Here is a 27,286-nt window from a genome sequence, read left to right as displayed (position 1 = left end):
TGAAATTCTGCTGCCCTTCATTTCCGCCCCCCCACCCTCTGTTTCTGTCAGCCCTCCCCCCCTACCCAACCCGAGTCATTTTCTCCATAGAGACCGTCAATCCCAAACACAGATTTGGCGTGTGGGGCTGGACGTCTCTGATACCCTGACTTTCCGCTTTGCTTCTCAGTGTTCTGTGTGTGTTTGTCCCGTCACACGAGCATATATGCGCAAATGCAGTATGTAGGCATATTTGTGCTTTATGCTTATAGATATATCTGTGTAAGATAGATGGATGCATGCATGCTTTTTTTGGCTGGATGTATTAGCAGCGTTGAATTTGCTTTTGATCCCAGTTGAAGTTTAATGGTGATGTCATTTGCTGAATTGAATTGTAGGAATTATCACAAGTAGCTTCAGAATAGCAGCATGCATTGTTAATTATGGCCAGCAGGGGGTGTGCGGAGCATAACCGGTGTGTGTGTATGTGTGTGTGTGTGTGTGTGTGTGTGTGTGTGGGCTCTGTGTTCTGCCAGGCGAGGTCTGTCACAAGTCCTACACGCAGTTCTCCAACCTGTGCCGCCACAAGCGCATGCACGCCGACTGCCGCACGCAGATCAAGTGTAAGGACTGCGGCCAGATGTTCAGCACTACCTCGTCCCTCAACAAGCACCGGCGCTTCTGCGAGGGCAAGAACCATTACGGCCCTGGGGGCATGTTCGCGGCCGGCATCCCCGTCACCTCCAGCCCCATCGTGGGCAAGTCCAAGTCCCACCACGGCCTAGGTCACGCCGGCATGGGCTTCAACGACTACTTCCCATCTCGACCCCACCACCCGGGGGCGCTCCCCTTCTCCCCCGGCGGCCCTGCCTTCCCGGCGCTGCCGCACGGCTTCCCTGGCATCTTCCCACCGTCGCTGTACCCCCGGCCTTCGCTGCTGCCCCCCAGCCCCCTGCTGAAGAGCCCACTGGGCGGAGGCCAAGAGGGGAAGCTACCCAGGGGACCCCTGGACCCCCCCGCCCTGCCCATGGTATCTTCCGCCAGCAATGACGGCGCCCACGGAAACCCCGGGGACGACAAGAGCAGGGAGTCCAAGCTGGGCGGCCCGTACGGTGACGGCAAGTCCAAGGCGAAGGTGAGCGACGCGTCGGATGGGAGCGACCTGGAGGATGTCAACACCACCAGTGGCACGGACCTGGATACCACCACAGGCACCGTGTCGGGCTCCGACCTGGACAGCGATGTGGAGAGCGAGGCCCGCAGGAAGCCAGCCGGCGAGCCCAAGCAGGACGACGTCAGCAGCAGCTCGGTGTCCGTGTCCAGCTCGGGAAACCCACCCTGCGACCGGCCTTTCCTCTTCTCCCAGCACTCCTTCTTCCCCCCGCCGGACGAGCAGGCCCTGCCAGCCTCGGGGGCCGCCACCGACTCCATCAAGGCTATCGCCTCCATCGCGGAGAAGTACTTCGGTCCCGGCTTCATGGGTCTGCAGGAGAAGAAGATGGGCTCGCTCCCCTACCACTCCATGTTCCCGTTCCAGTTCCTGCCCAACTTCCCGCACTCGCTCTACCCCTTTGCCGAGCGAGCACTCAACCCCGGCGTCGTCTTCAAGGCCGAGCCCAAGTCGCCGCGTGAGCAGCTGCACAAGATGCCCGCCCCTGGTGCCGAGTCTCCCTTCGACCTCACCACAAAGCCTAAGGAGGTGCGGCAGCCCCCACCCTCTGCCAGGCTGGCCCCGCCCCCTGGGGCTCCAGCCCTGCCCGCTCCTGGCGAGGAGCAGCCCCTGGACCTCAGCATCAGCAGCCGCAGCCGGGCCAGCCACAACGGCGGTACCGCCATCCCCGAGCACCGTCGGAACCACGTGTACGGCACCAAGCACGCGTCCAAGGATGAGCCGCCGGGTTTGCCGCCATCGCAGGCCCTCCACCAGCCGCCGTTGCCCCAGCACCAGCCCCCCCAGCACCAGCCCCCGCTGCACTACGCCAAGCCCTCCCCCTTTTTCATGGACCCAATCTACAGGTATTTCAGCCCGAGTTGATCAATGTGTGACCCGTGCCGCCCCCTTGTGGACATCCCAGCCCCATGCGGCATCGCACCACCTTCCTAATCTTCAAAGTTCACTAAGAACAGACCAAACCTCAGCATAGCTGCCCCCACACCACTCAGAAACAGGACCCCAGTATAGCTGGTGTTCCACCTGACCTCCGTACGTAACCCTGTGTCCTGTTGTCCAGCAGGGTGGAGAAGAGGAAGTTGATTGACCCAGTTGGAGCTTTGAAAGAGAAGTACTTGAGGCCATCTCCTCTGCTCTTCCATCCACAGGTGAGATACCTCTACTGGTGGATGCCCCCCCCCCCCCCCCGCACCCACCCACTGGGATGATTAGCGATGCTGCGCTAAGGGCTCCCCCTAGTGGCAGCCTTGTCCTTTTGCATACCTTGCCCCTAGGAGGGTGATTAAAACCGACGTAGCCAACAGCCCAGGATCCGTGGGGCTGTTTCGTTTGTTTTTTTTTAAACATTAATCTCAGCAGGCTAACTGGCGTATTGACTTAAACGTACAAAGATGATGTCATTCGCTTTCCCTCAACCCTCTTTGAAAATCCAGGCCCTCCATTGTATTAAGGCCTCCCTGAAGAAAAGCCAGCTCCGTGCTCACGCCGGGAACAGCACTGCTTTGCCACGCCCCCCCCCGCCGTGTCACCCTCCCGGCTGCGATACCGCCAGTGATAATGCTGACAATAATGGCACGTCGGTCTAGCTGCTATCCCACGCAGCGCACCGTTAGTGCCCATTGTTCCCCTAACCTCCCCCCCCCCCACTTGCACTGCAGAGCCGAACGACTTCCCATCATTTTTCTTTCCTGGCCGGCTAGATAATGCCCCCCTGTCCATCAGGAACATCCTGTATTTGTGTTCAGTAGAATAGGGTCTCTTGTTGGGAACATGCTTTATCTGACCTGGAAATCTGGTCCTCTATCAATAGCTAGTAGCTGCCCCCTCCCCCGTCGCCTGCATCTTCCCCCTCCGTGTCTGGACGGCCTAGGGACAGCTGGTATTGACAGGCCTCACCTGACAGGACCCCCCACCCAGGGACCTCAGACAGGTCTCCCTCTCCGCGAATCGAGCATATCGCACCACATGAGTTACCTTTTTTAACGTCAAACTCCTCCCCCTTCCCCTGAATCACAGGTGTGCCTGCTTTCCGCGGCCCGGCCTTTGAAATGTCGGCAGCCGGCGGGCTCGAACCTGCAGCCTTTCTCTCATCCGCTGCCCACTACGTTGTTTTTTTTTTTTTTCCTTTATGAAAATAATCACGCACACAAAGGCAGGCTGTGATCGTGGCACGAGAGGGATGCCATGCAGGCCAGTGGTGCGGGTGCGAGGCTAACCGAACGATCTGGGCCCCCCCCCAGCAGGGAAGGATACAAGCCGCCTGGCTGCAGTGGGCCCCTTTGTTCCCGGCATAGCTGGGAAGCGCTATCAGCGAGCGCTATCTTAGGCTGTATTGTACACTTGGCGCTGGCCCGTGAATGGGTCTTTTAGGGTGGCCTTCCCCCCCCGACCCGCCCCCCCCAGGGGCTGCTCAAGTGGCTGCGAACGTGCGATAGGTCAGGGAGGTGACTCCCGGTGGCACAATCGAGAGCCGACCCTCTGATATACTGCTTCCTCCCGCCTTTCCGGAGTGATCCAATCTACCCCCCCCCCCCCCAGCCTGCGCGACCTCGCTATTGTGTTCTGCTGCTGATGAGGCAAACCCCTTCGGTGTCCCCGTCTGCCCGCCTCCGTCAAGCTGCCGTGGCAACGGTGAGCTTGACTCTGACCGCATCACCCTCCAACTAAAAGCAGGGTTAATTACGCCCCTACTGGCACCACTACTGAACACTGTGCTCCGTTCACGCTGACGCCCTAAACTGCATCAGTTGTTCTGTAGTGTTGGCATTTGGGGAGATTCGCAAAGAGAAAAAACAAGTCCTCTACCTTCGAAAGCAATGCACTTTATCGATACGTCACTTACCTTCAGCCAATGTAGGCACTCTTTCATAGCTTCTCCTGGGTCTTGAACTAACAACCTCCTGGTCGTAAGCCCAGGCACTTAATCACTTGCTGCCTCTGATATTCAGATACCAGCCAGGCTGAGGGACATCAGGAAGCCTGACCAGAGTCAGAATCAGAAAGATCATTATTGACCGAGTATGTTAAACATTTGGCATGTTTGTTTTGGTGGGTGTGGCCTAATATGACAAATCAAGTAAGTACTGTTTACCTACAGCTAGAGGCAGCACAGGATTGAGTAATGGATGGATGGATTGCTGTTGGTGAGAATACTGCAGTGGGAGAGAAAATGTCCCTGTGTCTGGTTTTGACTGCTCTCCTTCCCCCGCACCCTAAGATGTCCGCCATGGAGAACATGACGGAGAAGCTGGACAGCTTCAATCCGCTGAAGCTGGACGGCCCTGGCGCACTGCAACATGCATCACACCCCCTTTTCAGCTTCCGTTCACCACCACCCTCGCTCCCGGACGCCATCCTGCGCAAAGGCAAGGAACGCTACACCTGCAGGTATGTGTACACCACGGCATTTCAGTCCCGGCGGATTACACATCGCCCCCTGCTGTTTGGAGTGTGAACGTCTCCGCCCATGTTTTCCTTGGATATGTTAGCAGGGCTGCAGTAAAGAGCTCTTTTTTTTTTTTGGAGCTGCTTACATTATGAAGTGATTTGGGAATTTTCGTTTGACTGCGTCTATTAAAACTGATCTGAAAAAGTGCAGCCGGGTTTTAGGTAAACGTGTTGAGTCTTGGATTTGTCATGCAGAGAACCTCCCTGGGTGAAAGTCAGGAGGCACGGAGCCATTTCGTTAAGTTTGTCCACTCACATTAAGTGTAAGAGGGTGTTTTTTCTCCAGCGGAGGTGTACAGGAAATGACAGATGACTTAAGGAAAACCGAAAATGCAGAATATGAAAAAATGTAAAGTTCATTTTAATTTGGCCAATGCGTCTGGTCAGTTATAGTAAAGGTGGTAATGGTTCTCTCTCTCTCTCACTCCCTCTGTCTCCGCCTCTCACTCCCTCTCCCGCTCTCTCCCTCTCTCCCATTTCCACAGGTACTGTGGGAAAATCTTCCCCAGGTCGGCTAATCTGACCAGGCACTTACGGACACACACAGGGGAGCAGCCTTACAGGTGAGCGCGCCGATCGCTGCCGCTGTGCCACATGCGGGTCCTACACAGCGCGAACGCTCCGGGGCCAAACACGGCCTGCCTCTCGCCTTCCCGGCCAAGTTCTCTTTCTGCTGTGGCAGGGAAGAGCCTGACTCATTCCCTGGCTTCGGCGAGAGGAGGCGCGGTGGAAGATGAATACGGCCCATTTCTTTATGTATACACAGCGCCTGATATACATTCCTGCGTGTGAGGACTTAAGTATCTCATGCTGGAGACGGGGAGGGGGGGTAGAAAGGGAAGGAAGATTGATTCTGTCTGCCCAGATGTTACGGAGGTGGGGGAACCGGTTCTGGACAATGTTGGGCCGTAATAGCACCCAGGGGAGCTCTGCGCTCTGTTTATGGGTCGGGGTAATTATCGTTGATTTGGCGACCCACCAGCCTCGAAGAAGCTTCCAGTGGCGCGGAGGCAGACAGGGTTGGGGGCTGAAGCCACTTTGGGGGCGGGGGAATGGCCAGTGTCAGGGCACTCTGACAGGGCAAAAGGGGAGGGGGCCGCAGACTTTAAATCTGTCCCCCCACCCACCCCTGATTCCCTGGTTACCGGAAGCAATCTGTCTCACCGAAGTGTAAACCTGCCCCACCCCAGCCCCCACCCCCAGCTCCCACCCCCAGCCTTGTCCCATCGTCCTCCCCAGCAGCTGGATGTCCCCAGCATGGGGATGACGCACAAGCACTGGCTGCAGCCGGGTCTGATAGCAGCGGCCCGACATGAAATAGTGCTGCAGCTTATTTTTTTGGGTTTCCCTGTCAAGTTGTTGAAGGCAGAGGTAGAAATTTCAGGTCCAGGAAGTTTCAACCAACCAGTTGCATTCTCTGTGACTGACTCTTTCTGTTCAATTGACTGGTTGAAGCAAAATCCTGGTCTGGATTTTTGAACCCAGTTCATGGATACTTTCAAGGCCAGATTTATGCAGCGACTAAGGTGGGCTTTAGCCCAGGGGCCCGAGTTGTAGGGGGCCCCAGTTTTTTTTTTTTCTCTGGATGGAAGGTAGGACCCCAACTATGACTTTAGTCCCAGTAATGATCAATTCTGCTGTGGGCATCTGTGTCAAATTGTGCTGCTTTGACACATTAAATTGGCAGGCAGTTTGATCCAAGGTGATGCACAGGTGCCTCTTCCACACATGACATGAGGTGGGTTAGCAGACATGCCAGTCAAAGTTAATGAGCTCGTTGGTGATCGTGAGCTCAGGCCGGGCACTGCCCGCAGCTCCGCCCCCTCAGAGAAGCTCGACGCTAGCATGGAGATCGCTTCCGACGGCTATCACAGCGAGCGCTGCCGGGACCAGCCTCCGGGGACTGGGTCACCGCATGCTCAGCTCGCTCCTAACAACCCACTGATTAGCTCATTTAGCAACAATTTACCCTAACAAATGGCAGACATCATTATCTCTTCCACTCTCAGGCAGAAAAAGGGGGGAGGCAGGGCAGGGAGAGGCCGGGGGACGTTTGAAACCCCTTCATGGCTCATTGTGGAAGGCTTTTCACCGAAGGAGATGGTATCTGTCTCGCTTACGCAAAAGCGGGCCGACTCTGGGTGACCAGTGAAAGACCCCATTCAGATCGTAACGCTCCAACGGCAGTCCCTGTGACATTAAAACGAAAAAACCTGGATGATGAAGTCATTTAAAGTCCCATTGGACACCCTAATAAAAATAAACAACAAAAAATCAGCCCTTTAAAAAAGAGAACTATTTTTGGCGTCCTACCATTGTCCATGAACCATGATGCACCGAGTCTGGAAAGTCATCGGCCACGTGGAGGACAGACACCGCGGTGGGGAACATAAAAGGACCCCAGTGCTCGCCGACGAGCCATTTTCCCAGAGCAATTACTGCTGAAAGGCAGGCGTGCTGGGAGAGCAGCCGTGGTAGGCTGGAGTACAGGGCTCACAGCGCCCCCTACAGGGCGACACTGTCTACCAGCACGCAGCTCGCGATGGAATGACTCATCGCACATACTCACTGCGCTGTCCACTGGAACAGCCAGCAGTCCAGCACTGAGCGGTGTCAAAGCTCTTCGTCAGTTCTGAGCGCTATTTTTCTCTCCGCTGAGCATTATTCATATCAGCACTGAGCATTGTTTTCTCAGCACTGAGCATTGGTTCATCATTGCTGAGCATTGTTTTTCTGACCATTGTGTATTACCGCCATTAAGTGCTGTTTTTATCAACACCGATCGCTGTTTTCATCAGCGTTGAGGCTGTTTGTTAGCAACGCTAAATGCTGCTTTTATCCACAGCAAGATCTGTTTTATCAGCACTGAGCTCTGGGGGTCAGACGTGGGGTATTAATGAGGCGTAGCATTTAGGGCTAGCCTGCTCACAAGTCTTGCCATGGCGGTAAAGCACGTTGCGTGCACAAGGGCAATAACAAGGTCAGCGAACCGCACTGTAAAACAATAAGTTTGTGTTCAGTGGTGGCCGATGGCTCACAGATCCTTCTCTTTGTCTCTGCAGGATTTACGATTTGTACTCCTAAGAGGAGAATAAGCCTCGAACACCACTCCATCACGTACACACATTCTTACCAATGCCTGAAATTGCCTTTTCAAGAGGCTTGGTAAAGCATCCAGGATATTATTTGATCCCATAACCAAATAGGGATTTATTTTTTTTCCCCTCATTTAAGTAAAACACTGTTTTCCATCCCCACTGCCCGTCTCGTCCCAGATGTTTTCAAGACGTGTTTTCTTAAAAGCCCGTCCAAGTGGATTTCGTGTCTGACCTGCTTGTTTGTTTAGTGTGGATGGAAACCAGCTTTATGCATTTATTTATTTATTTATGTTGTTTCCACCTCACCTGGAGAGCGTCTGAACGATGAGTGTGTGGAGTTCTTTGGGGGTTGGGGTGGGGTGGGGTGGGGGTTTCGGGCAGACAGACCTATGGCTCGGACAGCAGAACATAATACTGCTCTGACTTTAAGCAGCATCTCTGTTTGCTCCCAAACACGTTCCTTAGCTATTCATGACCTGGAAGTCTGTGTAGATAATCCCTTGAAACTGAAACTCAGATTGACTATATATCATGGCTGTTTGAAATTAATGTGCTTGTCAGATCACTGATCTTCTCTGAATTCGAGGTTTCTGTCATGGTGTGCAAAGCCAGCCCTGGGGCTGCAACTGGGGGGGGGGGGTGCTTGGTGCTTGGGTGGACCCCCTCGGACTTTGCAGCTATCCCCATGGCTCTATGTACACACACACACACACACACACACACACACACACTTGCATGTTTGTGGAGACCATCCATCCATGTCTATGGGCAAAACCCTAATGGCAGCAATGACATCCCTAACCCCCACCCAGCCATAAGCAGCCAAAAAAAACGCATGGCATTTTTGTAAAATCGCAGATCTTTGTAAATGGTCCCAGTGTCTCAGAATAACAGGTTTTATCACATTCTGGGGACATTTCATGACCACACACGCACACAGACAGACACACTATTCTGTGAAGCTGGGTCTGTTTTCAGTCCTCGGAAGCTGCCGAATTCTTTGTCTGTCAGAAGGTCAGTGACAAATTTGTCCAGTGAAAAGAACAAGATCAGTGGAAATCAGTGCCCGCAGTGTTTAGACGGAGGCGTCCTGGGGGGGCCAGTGATTAGTGTTTACACAGTGGAACAGGGCACTCATTTAGACTGCACCCCCCACCCCCTTCTCTCCCCAGATGTAAATACTGTGACCGGTCATTCAGCATATCCTCCAACCTGCAACGGCACGTGCGCAACATCCACAACAAAGAGAAGCCTTTCAAATGTCACCTGTGCAATCGCTGCTTTGGCCAGCAGACCAACCTGGACCGTCACCTCAAGAAACACGAGCACGAGAACATCCCAGGTGTGAACGGGGAACCGGCCCCACCCCCCAGCACCATCCCAAGGCAGCTGCTGGAAACCACCTCTAGATAGTAATCGACAACATTAAACCCCCCCCCCCCCCCCCCCCCCAGTACTGCTGGAATTCACATAGGGCGGGGCCACAATCAGGGCCACATAAAGACATGGCTGAGGAAATTAACGGATGGATAGATGGATGTCCCCTCCCCCTTCTTCAAACCAAAGCTACCGTTATCCCATGATCATTGACTCATGGGCGCCCCCTGGTGTCTGGGTCCCGTCCTACTCTTTCTTCCTCCCTTTATGGGCGGTCTTGTTCACAATAGGGAATCCCATCAGACGCCCTGAAGTGTAACATGGCTTGTTTAAGGCGTGCATAGTGTCCCTCCATTTTCCCGTGCATGCCATGTCGTGACGTGACTTTTATCTTTTCAGTGAGTCAGCACTCTGGGGTCCTGTCGAACCTGGGAACAAATATCTCTTCTCCGAACTCCGAGCCAGACAATCACGCACTTTTAGACGAGAAGGAAGACTCCTACTTCTCTGAGATCCGCAACTTCATATCCAACAGCGAATTGAACCAGGCCTCCAGCTCCACCGATAAAAGGTCAGCGAACACCGACACCACCCCCCACTGGGGGGGTCCTGTGACAGCCACCACACTCTGTGTGGGATGTGGCTGAAGTTTCACACACACACACACACACACACACACACATGTAGGGTAAACATATCCTTATGGGGACCACTCATTCATTTCAATGGGAAAAATGCTAACGCTAACTATGACAACCTTAACCCCTACCCTGCCCTAACCATAACCATAAGTAACCAAACAAAATACAAGAGTTTTTGCATTTTTAGTTTTTTCATAGCAGTCACCGTTTTTTATAAAATAGAGTTTTCCCTTATGGGGACCAGGAAACCGGTCCCCATAAGGGAAAAAAAACAGATATTTATCACGTTATGGGGACATTGTGTCCCCATAAGGATAGGTAAACCCACTCGCGCGGTTGTATTCACTTCTTTGTGTGAACTGTCCTTTCATTTCTATGGGCAAAACCCTAATTCCATCAATGACGAACTTAACCCCCACCCAACCCTAACCTTAACCATAGGAAACCAAACAAAATAAAAGACTTTTTAGAGTTTTTTTTTTTTTTTTTCCTCTTGTGGGAAACGAAAAAATGGTCCCCACAGCGTCAAAAGAATAGGCTTTCATCACATTGGGGACATTTGATCCCACAGTGTAATTTATACATAAACCAAACATACACACACGCTCTTACCCTGTTTATATAGCGCATATAGAGCCAGTGTGACTGAGCCCTTGGACGGCTGGCCTATTAAATCGCCCGTTCTTATCAAAATTTGCTACCTGTGCTTTTCATCTGTGCTCCTCCTCCTCTTCTTTCTCCCCTAACCCACCTTGGGGTGGGATTCTGGGATGGATCTCAGCTCTCTGGCCAGAGAGCAGATGACCACGGCTATGGTGCTGGGCAATGCATGATGCTTGTCTTCAAAGACGTGAGACATATTCCTGCAGAACCTTATTATTTTCAGGGTGGGCAGCGCAGGCTTGATCACACTGAGGACAAACGCCCCAAATCATACCCCACATTTAGGAGATGCTCATTATGTGCAGATAGAGTGTGACCCTTGGTCCACAGCACTGCTGTCCATAGTGTCAAAGGCAGCTGGACATTTTGTTTTAGAGCTGTGCATCGTGACATTTGTTGCCATGGTTTGCAAGCCTAAGATATTTTGTAGGCCATCGATCATCCTGCTCGATTTCACTCCTCTACATGCCAGTGAGGTGGGGGGGGGGGTCTGTTGGTCTCCCACTTTGAGACACATGAAAGGGTCTGCCAAAGAATACCCCCCCCCCCCCTTCACCCCCGCCATCTGGGATCAATAGTCCGTCCCGTCTCTGACGAGCGAAACCCGGTGTTTTAATATCTGTAATTCAAATAACTGTTCTGCTTTCTGTCTGTCCCGAAACGACTCTCGGTGAAGAGGCCCCTTTCACAGGCCGCCTGTTCCCGTTCCAGGAAAGCACCGCGTCAACGACTAGCTCGTAAACAAGGCAGGGGGAATCCAAACGTATCAGGGTCGACGTCTGTCCCGGATAGAACTGGCTTCATGCTCCTTTGTGGGCACTTTTATTAAAGGACGGCTGGTGAGGAGGGATTCTGGGAGTGCTGGCTGGACGAGGTCGCCTCACTCGAACACGGGTCTACATGCCAGACTGGGACAATGCTGCAGCAGATGCCGCCTGGCAGGGGTAATCCCAGGGGGAGTCAGATTGGGGCATTTATCTGTAAGATACATGGATGGAGACCCCCCCCCCCCCCCCCACACGCGGTAACCCAAACACCAAGATGACATGTTTAGACTAGATGACAAAATCCAGGTCCCCCATCCAGGACTGCGCTGTCTCTATGAACACGGGCCCTGTCTGAACGGGAGTCGCTTTCATTATGTGACATTTAATCTGGATTGAAAGCGGAGAACAAGCAGTGCTCATATTCGGGTCCGACTTGATAAATGTCTGTATGTGTTTCGGTGTGGTAAACTACTCGACGAGTCAATTTCGCTCCAGGAAATGACATCAAACTTTGAACCAGCAGTGCTGGAAAAGCAAAAAAATATATAAAAATGCCGTAATGGCGTGTGTTGATAGCCCGTTTGCAGAACAACCCTTTTTTTTCCTCTGGCTCCGTTTTTTTGACTGAGACGTACCAAAGTGATTATGCACCACACTAAAGTTTCCTTAAGGATTAGCTAATTAATCATACCACTGTTGTCTTTGAAATGTCTTTCGTTAAGTGTTAGTTAATGTGTTTATTTTGAAGGTTGTATGCTTCTCATAACGGAGGCTTTGGGGCACTCGCGTCTTTATTTTGGATCAGTGCAGCACTCTGAAAAGTGATCCACACTTGTGTTTGTACTTGGTTCTTGCACAAAAAAAAGATCAGTTGTGACGAGGCACGGGACAGTAGAAGTTGGTGTACTGATCCACCCACTCCTCTTATAGGCCGGACCTCCCGGAGGAGGAGCACCCCCCGAGCCACGCCCTCTCGGCCTCCAAGCTCCGCAGGAGGGAGTCCGATGCAGAAGAGGAAGAGCTGGAGGGAGATGATGAGGATGAGGATGGCAGCTTGACAGAGAAGTCGCAGGACGAGGTGGCATCCCCGGCTGCTATAGCCCAGGGCACCTACGAGGACGAAGAGGAGTCCAGCTCTCTCTCTATGACCTATGAGCAAAACCGGAGGTGAGGCGCCCCCTTGCTGCAGAGTGTGGTATTGCATGTCATATCGTCCACCTTAGGCTGCATGTCCGGTAGCCCTGTGCCTAAGTCCTTCTGCATGGCAAACCCCTCTGCTCCAATATCTAACTCTACTAATAACAAAGACCCCCACCCCCCCCCCATATGGACATCCGAAGAGCAAAATAACTCACTGGGTTTTGCAAAGTGTATGGAGCCAGAAGGTTTCCCCCGGAGGACGATCTCCATGCTTGAGGCAGCCGGCCGGAACGCGCAGCATGCCCCCTTGCGGACAGTGTCCATCCTTCCTTGCCAGTGCCATCCCATATCCCCCCCATAAGAGCTGCATATCCTGCCAGCAGTTACTTGCAGTGGATTAGGGCCGTGCCTGTGTTTGAACCCCCCCCCCCGCTTTGAGATGTAACACTGTAGCATTATGATTATGCGTACTGATCACTGCAGCAACAAAGCGACTTGCACTGGAGTGTGACTCCTAAGTCTGCGCCAAGTCGGACGGGATAACGGGGGGCCGGTGTGACATGGAACGCCTCCCCCTCCCCTCCCCTCCCGCCCACCCACAACATCTCATCATGTTTGCCATCCTTCTCCTCCCCCCCCCACCTGTGCATGCGCAGTGTCCTGTGCATAAACAGCGGGCGTGTGTATGTGTGGGGGGGGGGTGGCGGGGCACAGCTGGGTCGTGCTGTCGGGGAGCACTAACCCGTGGTCACCCCCCCCCCCCCATTCCCAGGTGTATTGACGAGGAGGAAACAGGCCTGTTAGACCTGGAGCCGATCGCAGGCTTCGCAAAGAGCCTGGACCTTCACAAGGCCGCGGAGGAGCCCTTTGACGTTAAAGACATTTTTAACGCCTCCCTAGAGTCGGAGGCGCTGAAAGAGACGCTGTACAGGCAGGCTAAGACCCAGGTACGTGACTCCACCCAGTAGGAGGTGCGGAGATGGACGACCAAACGGGAGACCCTGCTGAGGGCAGCCAATCCCTGTCCGGCAGCCGAAACGCGGCACGGCACTCAGCCAGCCTCAAAATGACCCCCCTCCTTTGGTGACTGTGACCCCCACCGTGCTGAGGAGTGGATCCTTTGGAGACCCATTTGAGGCAGCCAATCACTGTGCCCCGTGGCTCCTCTATCCATCGACACATCTAGCATACCCCTCCCCCTCCACTGACTAACGACATTAATACCCACCTCCCACTCTCGTAGCCAGTAGATTGCCCTGCACAGCTCTGTTTATACACATTCTACGTGCAGCTCAATTGTACATATTTTTAAAATGCCAAAATGTGTTACCCTTTACTGAATTTTTACGTCGCCAGTCAAAGGTTTGGACACGCCAAGCCGCCTACAAAGGAGAGCGATAGAGTTGCATCACATGACCTGGCCACCTGACCTAAACACAGCAGAGATGGTCTGGGAAGAGTTTGACCGGAGAGTGACGAAAAAAGCGGCCAATGAGTGCTGAGCATGTATGTGTGAGCTCCTTCAGGACAGCTGGAAGAGCATCCCAGGAGGCACCTCATGTAACTGACATGGAGGAGGAAGCAGACTCAGGCAGTACCTGCAGCAATTGGGGTTAAAGAGCCTTACTCAAGGGCCCAATGGTGGGATCACGGGATTTCGGCAACTTTCTGAGTCCCAACCCACAGAACTACTCCCCAAACATTATTTTTGTTTAATGCTTCATTGGTCCGTGCATAATTCCATATATTATTTGTAGTTTTCATATCTATAATTACGTAAAATATATAGAATAGTACAAATGAACCATGCTATGGGTAGGTGAGTCCAAACTTTTGACTGGTACTGTACATTGTACTATATACAGAAGTAAATATTTGTCCAAAGACCTGTAGAGTCAGTTCTAACATGGCAGAGTGTCAGTAGTACAGCAGCTGATGTGACGAGTATCAGGTGCAGCGATAATTATAGGGCATTATGGGAGTTATTATCGGATTTGAAGAAACGAGCCGCGATCGGGTGTACGAGCCTGTTTTTCAGAGGGTTATCATGGCTGTTGGGTTTAACCGGGATCCTAAATGTCGCTTAGACAGTAGTCAGTAGCACATGTCCTCCCTGTGTGAGGCATTCCGAGTCTCACCAGCAGGTGGGGTCTCTGTGCCGTTTTGAGTGACGTTTTTGTTTGGTTTGCTCCCCCCCCCCAGGCTTATGCAATGATGCTGTCCCTCTCCGAAAACAACCCTTTACACGCGTCCACTCCGAACTCTCTGGAGGCCTGGCTGAACATGGGAGGAGGGCCTTCGGAGAGCGCCAGCTTTCATCCGCTCAACCACATCTAAGGGTGATGGGCGGGGAGAGGCTGGGGGGGGGGGGGGGGCAGAGGGGGAAAGAGTGAGGAAGGCGGCGGCGACAGCGTCCATGTGGAAGACTGTGAAACCAGAGCGGAACTCCGGGGGGGACACCAATGGCCAGAGAGAGAGAGCGCTGAGGAGGCGGGCCTACTCATCCCAACAGCCAATCATCACACAGCTTATTCAGCCGCCGCCCAATCTCCTTCCCCTCCAGCAACTATAGGCTGGGAGGACACGCAATGGTCCCGCCCCTCTCAATCCATGAACAGCCAGAGCTGTCTCATTCAAAGCATACCTGGCCTTCCTCGAGGTAGCCCTCCCCGAACTCCCCTTTGCTGAGCTGATCCGGCACGGGCCGCCCTGCCCAGTGGAAGTAGGCGCCAGAAGAGGAGAAGCTGAACCACGATGCTGCCGAAGGGCGGATCCCATGTTTGCGGGCGGCCGCTGAGCCGCAGAGCCGCTGGCCTGGAGTGTGTGGCTTCCGCAGCCATCGGGTGAACTGACACCCACAGGGACATCAGAACATCATCCGCCCCCCCGTCCCACATTTCCACTAACACTACACGCTTTCTGAAGGTTATAAGAAGCTTATAACCCACTTGACAGGATGGACCAGCTCCCCGGCATGTAGTACCCAAGCGATTCCCTCAAGCACCCCCCCCACCCACAAGTCACCTCACAGACAAACCTCTCCACAAGCGACCTTGGCCACCACCCCATATTCGTCTCAAGAAACAGGACAGGGAAGCTCAGTTGGCTGAGGGGGGGAGGGGGGGGGGCACATTCTTTAAAGGCATCAGCGTCTGGGGGCTAATGGCGCCTCAGCAACATCCACCTTAAATTATTGTCCATCAGCACCAACGGCAGATGCTCACACCTCCCTCCAATCAGATAAATTTCTCAACGCATAATTTTTTCCTTGTTTTGTATGTTATTTGTTCTATGATAAACAGTATTGTTTCTTTGTTAGGCACCACAGTGCTAAAATGTTAATATAATTATTTAGTGAAGGACCAAAATTGTATGATATTGATGTGTGATGTACAAAATAACCAGGACGTTAGTAGGAAGAGTGTCGTGTGCCAAATAACCCATAGAAAATGTTTTGTTTTCTGACAATCATTTCGTTTTGAAGGGTTTTTTTCCATTGCTGTTGTAGCTGATATTGCTTTGGTTTCCTGTAGGTTTTGTGTTTCCTATTTATTTTGGTTGTTTTGTCATATTGAAGAAAGAAATTGACAAACTGAAAGCTTCAGCCCATATGATGATGTTTTTTTTTTTTTTTTTTTTTTTTTTGAAGGAATAAACGTCGTAGGAAAGTTCGTAGAGATTCTGAATCTCTGTTTCCAAGGCTGTCTTGTAGAGACCAGTGTGCCAAATTTGAAAGAAATCACAAAAAAAATCAGTTTTTCAAAAAAATCTATAACAATTTAGTCCTTAGTTTGGACATTGATTTTTGCGTTAAGTGTTCATTGTATGGTTTGGTTTGTCTTGGTGCCGTCCAGCAAATTCCTTCTATATACAGAGTGTTTTGTGTGAAAAGTGGTTGAGGTCTTCATTTAGCCGTGCTAGAAAGCCACCCCTTTGTATGTGGTGCATGGACCACTGCGGATGTCAGAGTACCTTAATGCTGGGGACTTTAAAACCCATAATCAAAATTTTAAACAAAGTTAACAACCATGTCCCCCCCCACCCCCCCAAATAAGATGCAACCTTCCCTATTATTCCATCACATTCTGACCCCCCTCCCCCCAGTGTACTGTGATCTGTAGTTGTTCTACAGTTTAAGTTTTGATATTTGTGCTTGGAATGCATAGTTACACAGTTTCGAGTTTGACATAGGTGTAAGACAGAACAAAATATCATAGTGCAAGAAAACTTTACAGTGTGTGAAAGAGTAACTGAGTGTAGTTACTCCGGCTGTGAAATTCAACCTGAGCAAGTAACTCATTTCTAACACGCTTAGTTGTCACGTGGTACTTTGCAATGGCTAGATGGAGGCAGTACGATGAAGTACCAGATTCTGCGTCAGCTAATCGTCACGTTTTGATAAAATAAAATAAAAAAATGCCTGGAGACCAGAGACAAACGAAAAAGCCACTGGGTGTGTAAACATACGTGCTGTGGAGCTCAACCATAGCTGTCTGGACCTCGAGTAGCCACCTCTGGAAGAGAAAGAACGCCTTAGGCAGGGCTTTTCGGGTGCAGGGTGCAGATCTTTGCCGCGCTGTGACAGCGTGGAGGGGGGGCAGGGGCTGCCGGGATTGCCGGCAGTTTGGGTGTTCGGCCGTCTGGCGTCGCTGTCGGGCGCTGAGACCATGTGCGGCACCTTTACGCAACTGTGAAGCCAGCAAATGAATCGTACAACAGAAAAAAGTGGAACTGTTCACATTGAATGTGTGTATGCCGCTAAATGACAAGCTTTACACCTTATATGTTGCTCATTTGAAATGCGGGCCCCCAAACAGCACCACATAGAAACGTTATTTCAGTCTTGGGTGAAGCTAAATCATTTTCCTCCTCCCTTTTAAAATATCGTTTCTTTCCTTCTCTAAATCATTCCAGACGTCCATTCCAGGCCATGTGGAGAGTCAGAAATAGCACTTACTTGGTGTTCACCTAACAATACGCTGCTGCATTAATCAACATATTTGTGCTCTGTTACCTGATGCTGGTCTCGTTAGGAAATTCAGGATGACAAGAAATTGGTTCAGACAAGCACTTTAACTCTGAAGCAAAAAAAAAAAAGCCTGGGAATGCTGTATCAAATGAACCGAGAAGTTGTGTATGTGATCGTAGGTCAAATAGTTGACTTTAACATACCCAGCAAAGCAAAATCTATTTCTACGTTTTTATCCCGGGTGCATAAGCATGCATTAAAATCCATGTCTCTATCCTGTCTCAGAAAGTGTTAAAGAAATGTCGAGCTGGACGTATTTTTAAAAAGAAATAAAGCCCTTTTTGATTTTTTAAATCGTGGTATAACGTAAGGAAACAGGCAAAATGAGGACGACATATCTACCAGCTAATTACTTTTTTTAAAATGATGCACTGTAATGTACAATTTTGCCAGCAGGTGGCAGCATTACATCGGCTGTGTTGCATTGTTAACCGCAAGCAATTAAAACGAAATGAGTGGCACTATTCATTAGCAGGACAACAAACCGGGACTTAGCAGTATTTTAGAAAATGATTTCACCCGCTGGGATTAATACATATAAACTATACCTTGGATAAATTCGTGTCACATACTACTGTAATAAGTGCGCGCTGTAGGTTGATCACATTGCAAGTTTTCCTAAGAAATAGATGAAGGGTCACTGAGTTTTTAACTTGACAAGGTTGATTTTTTTCCCACGGTTACAGTACAAGCGGAGATAATATGGTTTCTTTTCAAGTGTATAGTATTCTAAAAACAAATGTTACATATGTCTGAAAATTCATTAAAATATATGGGTTTAAAATGGATGGTGCTTGTTTCATTTGGATCTGAATTGTATATCGCCTTTGTTATGTTTATTAAAACAATTTAATGTGCATGACTTGTGTTTAGCGGTCATAATGGTGTCCATTTGTGAAATGTGTATCAAAAATCTTAAAAAGAGCAAAATAATTACAAAAAAAAATAAATCCGTAGATGCACTTATTGTACATGTGGTTAGGTTATTAGATCTGAGACATCGAGTCCTTTACTGCCTTAAAAACACAGCGGGCAGGCGGCTATTAAAAAATACAATATGCTTGTGGGAGAGAAATTATGAAAAAAAAAATATGAAAAGATTGTAGAATAATACTGAAAATCTGAAATTACAGTTTGATGCTTGTGATTATCGAAGATGTACTTTAGAGGAATTCAACTGAGGAGATTTTCTGATTCTGATGTTAATTCTGTAGAATAGGAATGTATACCAAATGTAATCTTTCCAATGCTATGAAGAATTTATACATGAAATTGATATGCAATAAAAACCTGTGTGCTTTTTATATGTAATGTCATTTTCGCCTTTTATCTGTTCATTTGTTCCGCTGCGCGTTAGTTTGCACCACACAAAATGCCAGAATAGACATTATATCTAATCATTTTTGAATTTCCAGTTTAAACCATTCATAGTAGTAATATTAGAATTGCAGAAGGGATCAAAGTGAAATGCACAAATGGCATGTATTTACAGAAACTAATATTTAGACTAATAATTATGGGGAAATGGGCTAGTATTTAACTATCAGCTACCATGTTTCATCAACCTGTATCCAACCTTCAGTTCGGTCGAAACCAAGGTCGCGGCCGCTTTAATGCTGGAAACGACGCGGAGGAAGTAGCGCAGCGCCGCACTCACCGCTGGGCTGGGCGGCCCCTCGGAGCTGCGCCGTCCGCTGCCGTACAGCCCGATGTGCGCCTGCTTCGCCAAACCCACCGCCAGACATCGCAAACAGTCAAACGAGACATTTAATCGCGCCTGTCATTTTATTTCGTGGCTCAGAATCGCTTAGCCTGTTGCATGATGCTGCAGCTGAACGACAGCGTGGAGCCCGCGAGCCCCGGAGCCGCGGTGCTGGATACGGCTGCGAGCGATGACGGTGTGGAGGTCGCCTTTACTCCGCCCGGAGCCGGGCCCAGCCGGGGCTACGGCTCCTCGGTAGCCTGCTGCTCCCCGCTGCAAACACTGACGCCTTTTCATATCCACAACCCGACAATGCAAGCGAAAGTCAAAGACTATTTCGTCTTTAGAGTGAGTATATTAGCTGCCGTTAATCGGTCCGCAACCACAAGCCGCAGATTTCTGCGTAGCAATTTCTATAAATCAGGAAGCTGGTTCGAGATGAAATTTTGCGAAGAATACAAAGGCAGTGACCCTTAATCACGTTATTGCCTAGTTCTGTAGATGGATCATTATCTTCTGTAAGATTTTACAGCAATTTGTCAGATTCGATCATCCTTTATTTTTTCCCCCCAAATAACCTACGTCCACGGTGTCAATATTTACACCCTGTTGGCATAGAAGCATGAATGATCGTAATGCGCAATACTGGTTCCACTTTTAAGGGATTAAAATACTGTTTGCGTGTTACGGAGCAGAATGCAAATTAAATGACGATTTAAAGTAACATGGCTGTAGTGTCTCTTATCGCATCTGTTTATATTCGCTCTTTAATGGGCGGCTGACACCAACCAAGAGAGGGTAGGCGTCCATGCATGTGCCAGTGCCTTTCAGCACGTTGCTCCTTCCAGCCAGGGACCATCGAGCAGGCGGTGAACGACATCCGAACCGTGGCCCTGCCATCGGAGGACGGCGAGGTGCTGAGCGTGTGGCTGCTGGCAGAGTGAGCGCCGTGGGGCCCCCGCGTTACTGCCATACCAGCCTGGAAATACACAGGCGCAACACACATGCTAAGAGATGCCAAGATTTAATTTAAAGCCAAACTTTTAACCATATGGATCGTTAAAAAGCAAATATTTTCGCAACAGTGTGATCTTAGTTCCCACCCACACAAATTGTACGTTAAATAAGCTGTTGTTTTATTGTTGTACCTGAACCGGCCAGCAGAGGGAGACATAGACACTTGCGTTAGTCAACATTAAGGAAAAGTAGCGTGATATATGATTACTGAATTAGTAGTGTTTTAACATATGTTCGCTCTAAGATGCGTTACACTGAGTCTACTGAGTGCTTTTTGATGATGGTGCATTTATGGGGAATGCCAGCTCTATATAAAGATTAAGTTCTCCATTTTTAATTGAATATTTCACCTACATAAATGTGTCTCTAAATGTCTTCCTCAGAATAGACCACTGGAATAATGAGAAAGAGAGGCTGGTACTAATCACCGATAGGTAAGATTTACCTACTTGCTGCTTATATTAATTCTTTAAATGTTCAGTATTTGTATTTATACGTTTTGTGTATATCTACTGCTTTTGTAATGAAGAGAAAACTGAACAGTCGAAAACCACGTGATCTGCTCCTCTCGTACATTTGACCCCCATTTTCTCTCCTCCCAGGTCCCTCCTTGTCTGCAAGTACGACTTCATCAACCTGCAGTGTCAGCAGGTTGTGAGGATCTCCCTGAACGCAGTGGACACCATCTCCGTGGGCGAGTTTGAATTCCCCCCCAAGTCACTTAACAAGTGAGGGCCTGTGTGTCTGCCCCCCCCCCCCCCCGTCCTAATGACTTGATCTTTCATAGCTGCACCCATATGTTGCTCTGACTGATGTTATCTCTCTTTAGTTCGCTAACTGCTGCTCCCAGTCTAGTGATACTTTCCTTCATTAAGTCTCATTATGCCAGTATGTGCTGCAGCTATTGAGCTATGCAGAGTTCGTTGAATTTAATTGAACTGGATCTCCGTACCTGGTACAGTTAAATGGATATGAGGTTTCCGATATCGCCTGGTGCGTTAATCACATTGGATCACAACAGTAGATGTATTGTGTTCCACTCGAAAAGGATTGTAATTAGTCTTCATTAAAGCCACATGTCAGGGTAGCTGAAGCAGGGTTGATACTGTGAGGGGAGGGTCAAAGGTCAAACCACTTCCTGTAAAAAAAAAAAAAAAATGTGCTCTGCTCTCCTGCCCCCCCCCCCCCCCCCAGGAGGGATGGCTATGGAATCCGGGTGCAGTGGGACAAGCAGCCACGGGCGTCTTTCCTCAACCGCTGGAACCCGTGGTCCACCAACATGCCCTACATCACCTTCTCTGAGCACCCGATGGCCCGCGCTGACGAGAAGGTGGTCTCGCTCTGCCAGGTGGGGAGGCTGCTCTTCTCCGTGGCTTTTTAACTTCCACTGGCTGATTAGCTAAGGGTCCCACAAAGCTGCATACATATATTTCCATCCATCCATCCGTTTTCTCTACCCGCTTGTCCTATTCAGGGTTGCGGGGGGTCTGGAGCCTATCCTGGAAGCTACGGGTGCAAATCAGGGAACAACCCAGGATGGGGTGCCAACCCACCATAGGGCACACTCACACACCAGTCACTCACACTCACACACCAGTCACTCACTATTCACTTAAACATGCACACCTATATATTTAATGTTTTCTATAATATATATTATTTATTTGTGTGTATTTATATATATTATATATTTGGTACAGTTTAATTGTGAGGGGGGGGCTAAGCCTTTGCTGGGGGGTCTGATGGAAATGGCCCACATTATTTAAACTAATTACTGTACATTAATTTGGGGGGGGGGGACAGAGAACATAGCAGCACCCCTGTGTGAAACTTGAAAAAGAGGAATGAGTGACGTGGGCCTGTCCTTCCGGTCGCTGTCGGTCTGCAGCTGGAGAGCTTCAAGCTGCAGCTGATCCAGGCGGTGAAGAAAGCCCACAAGGAGAACCCGCTCCCGGGCCGCGCCAACGGGGTGCTCATTCTGGAGCGACCCCTGCTCATCGAGACCTACCTGGGCCTCATGTCCTTCATCAACAACGAGGCCAAGCTGGGATACTCCATGACACGCGGACGGATCGGCTTCTGAGCGCCGCACCCGGGCCTCCCGTCCCCGCGGACGCTGGCTGGTCGTCACGGCGACATGTGCCACGCATGTCCGTGAGCCGTGTGTGTTGGGGGGAGGGGGGGGCGTGCAGGGGGTCTCTTCACCATGCTTTGTCCCGTCAGCGCCCCCTGCTGTAACAATATGCTTCTGTTCACAACGTCCTGCTGTTTTGTTTCAGATGCGCAGACACTTGTGGCGACAGCGCCACGGATCCGACGGGCGACCCGGTTACCAGTGGGCCCTGTAGCCGCCTTGTCTACAACCCCTCTCCCGGGCTGCCCAGAGAGCGGAGCCCTCGTGACAGCTAGGGAGGCTCCTCAGAGCCCTTTCTGTTGAGATGGAGAAGCTTAGTCGTGCCGTGATGGAATCGGCTGTGAGGAGGCCATGTGCCCCCCAGCCCCAAAAGTGCGCAAATTGCTGGCTCATTTCTGTCCCGTCAGCTTTGATTAAAATTTAATGAAATATTAACAAAGAGGAGAAAATCAAATGTCAGATAAGTGTTACATACGGTGGCCGAGAGAGCTCAACGCGCTGCAACTCCAAGAAAACACATGCAAACATAAAAAAAACCACAACAAATTAAGAAAACGTCTCCATCAGTTTGACAACACAGGCGCTGCAAATACGGAAACGCGCTGCAAACACAAAAAAAGCGATGCAAACACAAAAAAAGCGATGCAAACACAAAAAAAGCGCTGCAAACACAAAAAACGTGCTGCAAACACAAAAAACGTGCTGCAAACACAAAAAACGCGGTGCAAATACAAAAAACGCGGTGCAAATACAAAAAACGCGATGCAAACACAAAAAAAGCGCGATGCAAACACAAAAAAAGCGCTGCAAACACAAAAAAAGCGATGCAAACACAAAAAAAGCGCTGCAAACACAAAAAACGCGGTGCAAATACAAAAAACGCGGTGCAAATACAAAAAACGCGGTGCAAACACAAAAAACGCGATGCAAACACAAAAAAAGCGCTGCAAACACAAAAAACGTGCTGCAAACACAAAAAAAGCGATGCAAACACAAAAAAAGCGCTGCAAATAGCAGGCACCACAACGGAAATGTTTCAGGGGGACCTCAAAAAGTGACGAACCCATCTGGGAGCTGATTATTTGTTCATATTACCTCTGGGCACAGCCTGGCATGACACCTGGTCCTCACCTGCAGGTTTAGGGGCATTCTCCACGACAAAACTAATATTTCGCCCACATGAGCTACAAAATTTGTGCAAAGTTGGCCGCTGAAAGCCACAGAACGGACAATACATTTTGATCTGAAAAAAAAAATAACAATGTTACCGATTTTAGCATGCTTTATTTGTATTCCGTTGTTCATTATTATTAAGTGGTCTGAATAAATTGTAAAATATATTTTTTTTCCATCAATCTATAATGAATTTTGACCTGATTTTAACCATTAATGAAGCACTGCAGAATTTTGTCATTTATTTGCATATATTTATTTAGATATTTATTGGCAATTAAATTAATAACGTTCCACAGTTAAGTGTGTGATTCGTCAGATTAGTCTAATAATATCCAAAAGACCAATGAATCGTATGATCAGGTTGTTAAAAAAAAAACACCTTTTAGTTCACGCACAACACCTCTGCTCTGACCAAAAGCCACTGAACAAATAATCAGCTCCCAGATGGGTTCGTCACTTTTTGAGGTCCCCCTGAAACATTTCCGTTGTGGTGCCTGCTATTTGCAGCGCTTTTTTTGTGTTTGCAGCACGTTTTTTGTATTTGCACCGCGTTTTTTGTATTTGCACCGCGTTTTTTGTGTTTGCAGCACGTTTTTTGTATTTGCACCGCGTTTTTTGTATTTGCACCGCGTTTTTTGTGTTTGCAGCACGTTTTTTGTGTTTGCAGCACGTTTTTTGTATTTGCACCGCGTTTTTTGTGTTTGCAGCACGTTTTTTGTGTTTGCAGCACGTTTTTTGTGTTTGCAGCACGTTTTTTGTGTTTGCATCGCGTTTTTTGTGTTTGCATCGCTTTTTTTGTGTTTGCAGCGCGTTTCCGTATTTGCAGCGCCTGTGTTGTCAAACTGATGGAGACGTTTTCTTAATTTGTTGTGGTTTTTTTTATGTTTGCATGTGTTTTCTTGGAGTTGCAGCGCGTTGAGCTCTCTCGGCCACCGTAGTTACATGAGAGGAATCGCTGCTGCATTTCTGGTGATTCAACCTGAGGAAGTTAAAGTTTTAATGTTATGATGATGGTCAATATCAGTGAAAATTGTTTACAGGCCTTGGGATGTTGGTCCATTTTTTGTGGTCTTTGAGATTTGACATTTTGGCTAATCATTTTAGTGTTTGAGTGTTTTTTCAGTGTTTACAGACATACTGTGTTAACAGCCACAGATGGCAAGAGTAGCACTTGTTTAGCTTGCAACAGTTTTTGCAGAATAGTTCCTGAGGCATAAACTGCTAACTCATCTGAGGTACAACTCATTTTTATAAATATACTGGGAAACACGGACAATTGGAGCCGGATTAGTTTTTCCAACTTCACCGTTCTCACTACGTGCATCTGCTTGAGAACGGCTTGGGTTACTCACCGCCCATCTGGAATCATTCCTGAGTTTGCTTCTTCAGTGCTGTCTGTATTTCTGAATGTAACCTGCATGGTTTTTGCACGACAAGTATGCATGTGACGGTCTGACCTTTACATTCCACATGTCCTGATTAAATGTCTTTAATGTAAAAGGCAAATTCTGTACATATTGCCAAAGATATACAAAGAGAAAAACGTTTATGCAGTGGCAATGGCTTGCAGCTACTCAAAGCACAGTGTTGATTGATTTCCAGTGAATTTACAAATGGATTATCTTTCGATACGCACCTATGCAGATGTGATGGAAAACGCGGTACTGAAGTGGGTTTATGTCAGTCATAAGTGCTATTTTAATTTGGGGTAATACTGGATTTCCTGAAAAGACGAAAACTCGGGTCCAGGAATTGAAACGGGTGATAAAATTCTGGATGCTTGCACTGAATTGACCGGATCACGTTTTTCTACATTATTGCTAACCATTTTCTGCCTAAAAGATGTTTTTTCAGGAGGTGGACAAAATAACACCCAATACTGAGACGGCTTAATAGTTGTCCTTGCAGTGCTGTCATGCCAGTCCTGGAGTATTATATCCATCTTTAAGAATGTCTTCTATCCACCAAGTGACGGAGGCGGCGCTTCGAGCGCAAACTTTGCACTTTGAACTTTGTGTGTGTGAAGTCACCCTACAGCTGCATGCATTGGAGCATCATAAAAGAACGTTGTTTGCACCGTGGGTTGTACCTGGTCCTGTAAAATACCTTCATTTTCATTGGTTACTGTACAACCAGCCAATTCCCAGCAGTGTAACCCCATGACCTCCACAAGATGGCTGCCTGCACTCTTACAGATCCACCAACATGTGGCAAACCGCCATTATGCCAAGTCCTCCATCTGTTCTGTACAGCGAACGCCACTAATCTTCACTAATCTCTCTTGTTCACTGTTCATTGCCTCGTGTTATTTTGGAAGCACGTATCCGAGTGCGGATTGCCAGACCACTTTAATAGCTGTTGGCCACGGATATCGGAAATCCAGCGGAAGACTTACCTGTTTGACAGCCCTAGTGATTGCGATTTATTTACTTTAAATATCTCCGCTTGTAGTGTTTGCTTTGTTTTGCCACGCCCCTGTGCATCATCTGAGGTCACGGTCTTAAATTTTAAAATAGCCAACATTTCTAAATGAGACTCGAGCCAAAGTTTATTGAAAGGTACAGATAGTCTTCAATCTGGTTTGTCCTGGAGAAGTGCCATTTTGCTGAAATGCTTTTTCTAGATAATGTATGTATGCAGAAACTTCTAGAAACAAGGCACCTCTTCGTACAACATTTGTATATCAATGATTGTTAATGATGATTAATCACAACAATCGCTTTGACTTCCACAGTTTAGCCCAACACAAATATATAACTACAAAATGTATAAACTTTGATTTGCTTTGCCTCAGCTTGTTTTGATTATTTTTTTGTTTGTTTTGGACTATACATTCAGTGTAGTCTAAATTTGGGGGGGGCAACCATTGTGTTTTGATAAAAGTAATTCCCATCATTGAGTAATTCTGGAATACCTGAATTGTCACTAGCTTCTTGCACTTTTCAGTCATCAATTAAAAATGTAAATAAAAATTAAAAAAAACCACATCCACATCTGCTGGCCATAGTGTGTTTGTTGTTCACATGCTGAGCTTTAAGAAGAACCCTGGATTATAATGTCCCTGCAGTGTGTATCAATCACACGGCGTTGTCATTCATTGAAGGAATTCAGTGTTCTGCAGGTTGTAGGTGTGCGAGGCCTGAAATAGTTTATTGTAACTGTGCCTGTACTTGTGAAAGTCAGGGAATTGATCCAGTTTCACTTTCTGTATCACCTGTTCAGCATCATTGCTTTGATGTACGTATGCAGTTCACTGGGGCTGACAGTAGAGTGAGTGGAAATGCAGTGATCTGGTGACGCTGAAGCTATTGACTTCTTTGCCAGCTGTTGCTCAGTCCAGATGTACATGCATCATGAATATTAAAGAAACGTTGATATTTAAAAGGTACAGCTGCCTGTCACAGAAGCCGGCGTTTCCCAGTTTGCAGCCTTGACCATACTTGCGTTCTCGCGTACCTGTTTTACATCATCTTCTATTGCCAAAGACCAGTATCGATACTCCAGTACGGAGGACGGTAAAAGCCAGGGGTCCCCCAATTCCGGCAGGATAAATTCCCATGACCTTAACATAACTTTCAGTACCATAAGAAAATTTTCGAAAACCCACAAGTTTGTAAAACTTGTTCAATTGTTCACTTAAGAAAATGAATCCCAATATTAAAATTATACATACCTTATGATTGGTAGAGGCAAACGGAGTCAAAAACGGGAAACTGATCAATAAAATTCAAACACGTGCAAAAAATTAAAACAAAAACTGGTATAGCTAGCAAAAAAGCAGCGATCTCAAACACGCGAAATCGGCGCGCTAAAAGTGCTGGAAACGGATGTTTACCAAGGTAGTTAACTTGACTTCCGCTCGTTCATTTCCATTAGCGCGTTGTGGAACGAAGCGGGAAACAAAAATGAACAAGGCTAGTTTCCAAAACTTTTCCTCTCTATCCA

General features: G+C 48.7%; 2 protein-coding genes across 8 annotated transcripts in view; both read left to right on the top strand.

Moving 5' to 3' along the window:
- Positions 1-14,644, top strand: part of prdm16 (PR domain containing 16) — a 170,305-nt gene extending 155,661 nt beyond the window's left edge. For 4 of the 7 annotated variants that reach the window (XM_023841550.2, XM_023841548.2, XM_023841551.2 and 1 more), the window contains 9 exons: positions 516-1,995; positions 2,211-2,298; positions 4,368-4,537; positions 5,083-5,160; positions 8,868-9,037; positions 9,472-9,643; positions 12,074-12,310; positions 13,056-13,230; positions 14,486-14,644. In XM_023841550.2, coding sequence (XP_023697318.2) covers positions 516-1,995; positions 2,211-2,298; positions 4,368-4,537; positions 5,083-5,160; positions 8,868-9,037; positions 9,472-9,643; positions 12,074-12,310; positions 13,056-13,230; positions 14,486-14,620 — 2,705 coding nt within the window. In that variant the 3' untranslated portion in view covers positions 14,621-14,644. The remainder of the gene's footprint in view (positions 1-515; positions 1,996-2,210; positions 2,299-4,367; positions 4,538-5,082; positions 5,161-8,867; positions 9,038-9,471; positions 9,644-12,073; positions 12,311-13,055; positions 13,231-14,485) is intronic. The other 3 variants (XM_023841555.2, XM_023841549.2, XM_023841553.2) reach the window with 2 other exon arrangements.
- Positions 14,645-18,921: 4,277 nt separating this feature from the next.
- Positions 18,922-26,334, top strand: tprg1l (tumor protein p63 regulated 1-like). Its single transcript, XM_072713508.1, has 7 exons — positions 18,922-19,362; positions 19,863-19,954; positions 20,415-20,465; positions 20,634-20,759; positions 21,226-21,379; positions 21,920-22,641; positions 24,289-26,334. The coding sequence occupies exons 1-6, from the start codon at positions 19,132-19,134 to the stop codon at positions 22,112-22,114; spliced, it is 849 nt and encodes a 282-aa protein (XP_072569609.1). The 5' UTR covers positions 18,922-19,131; the 3' UTR covers positions 22,115-22,641; positions 24,289-26,334.
- Positions 26,335-27,286: the final 952 nt, after the last annotated feature.

This window comes from Paramormyrops kingsleyae, chromosome 6 (assembly GCF_048594095.1).
Source record: "Paramormyrops kingsleyae isolate MSU_618 chromosome 6, PKINGS_0.4, whole genome shotgun sequence".
Lineage (NCBI taxonomy): Eukaryota > Metazoa > Chordata > Actinopteri > Osteoglossiformes > Mormyridae > Paramormyrops > Paramormyrops kingsleyae.
Note: the sequence above shows the minus strand (reverse complement) of the source record. Positions and strands in the feature narration are given on the sequence as shown.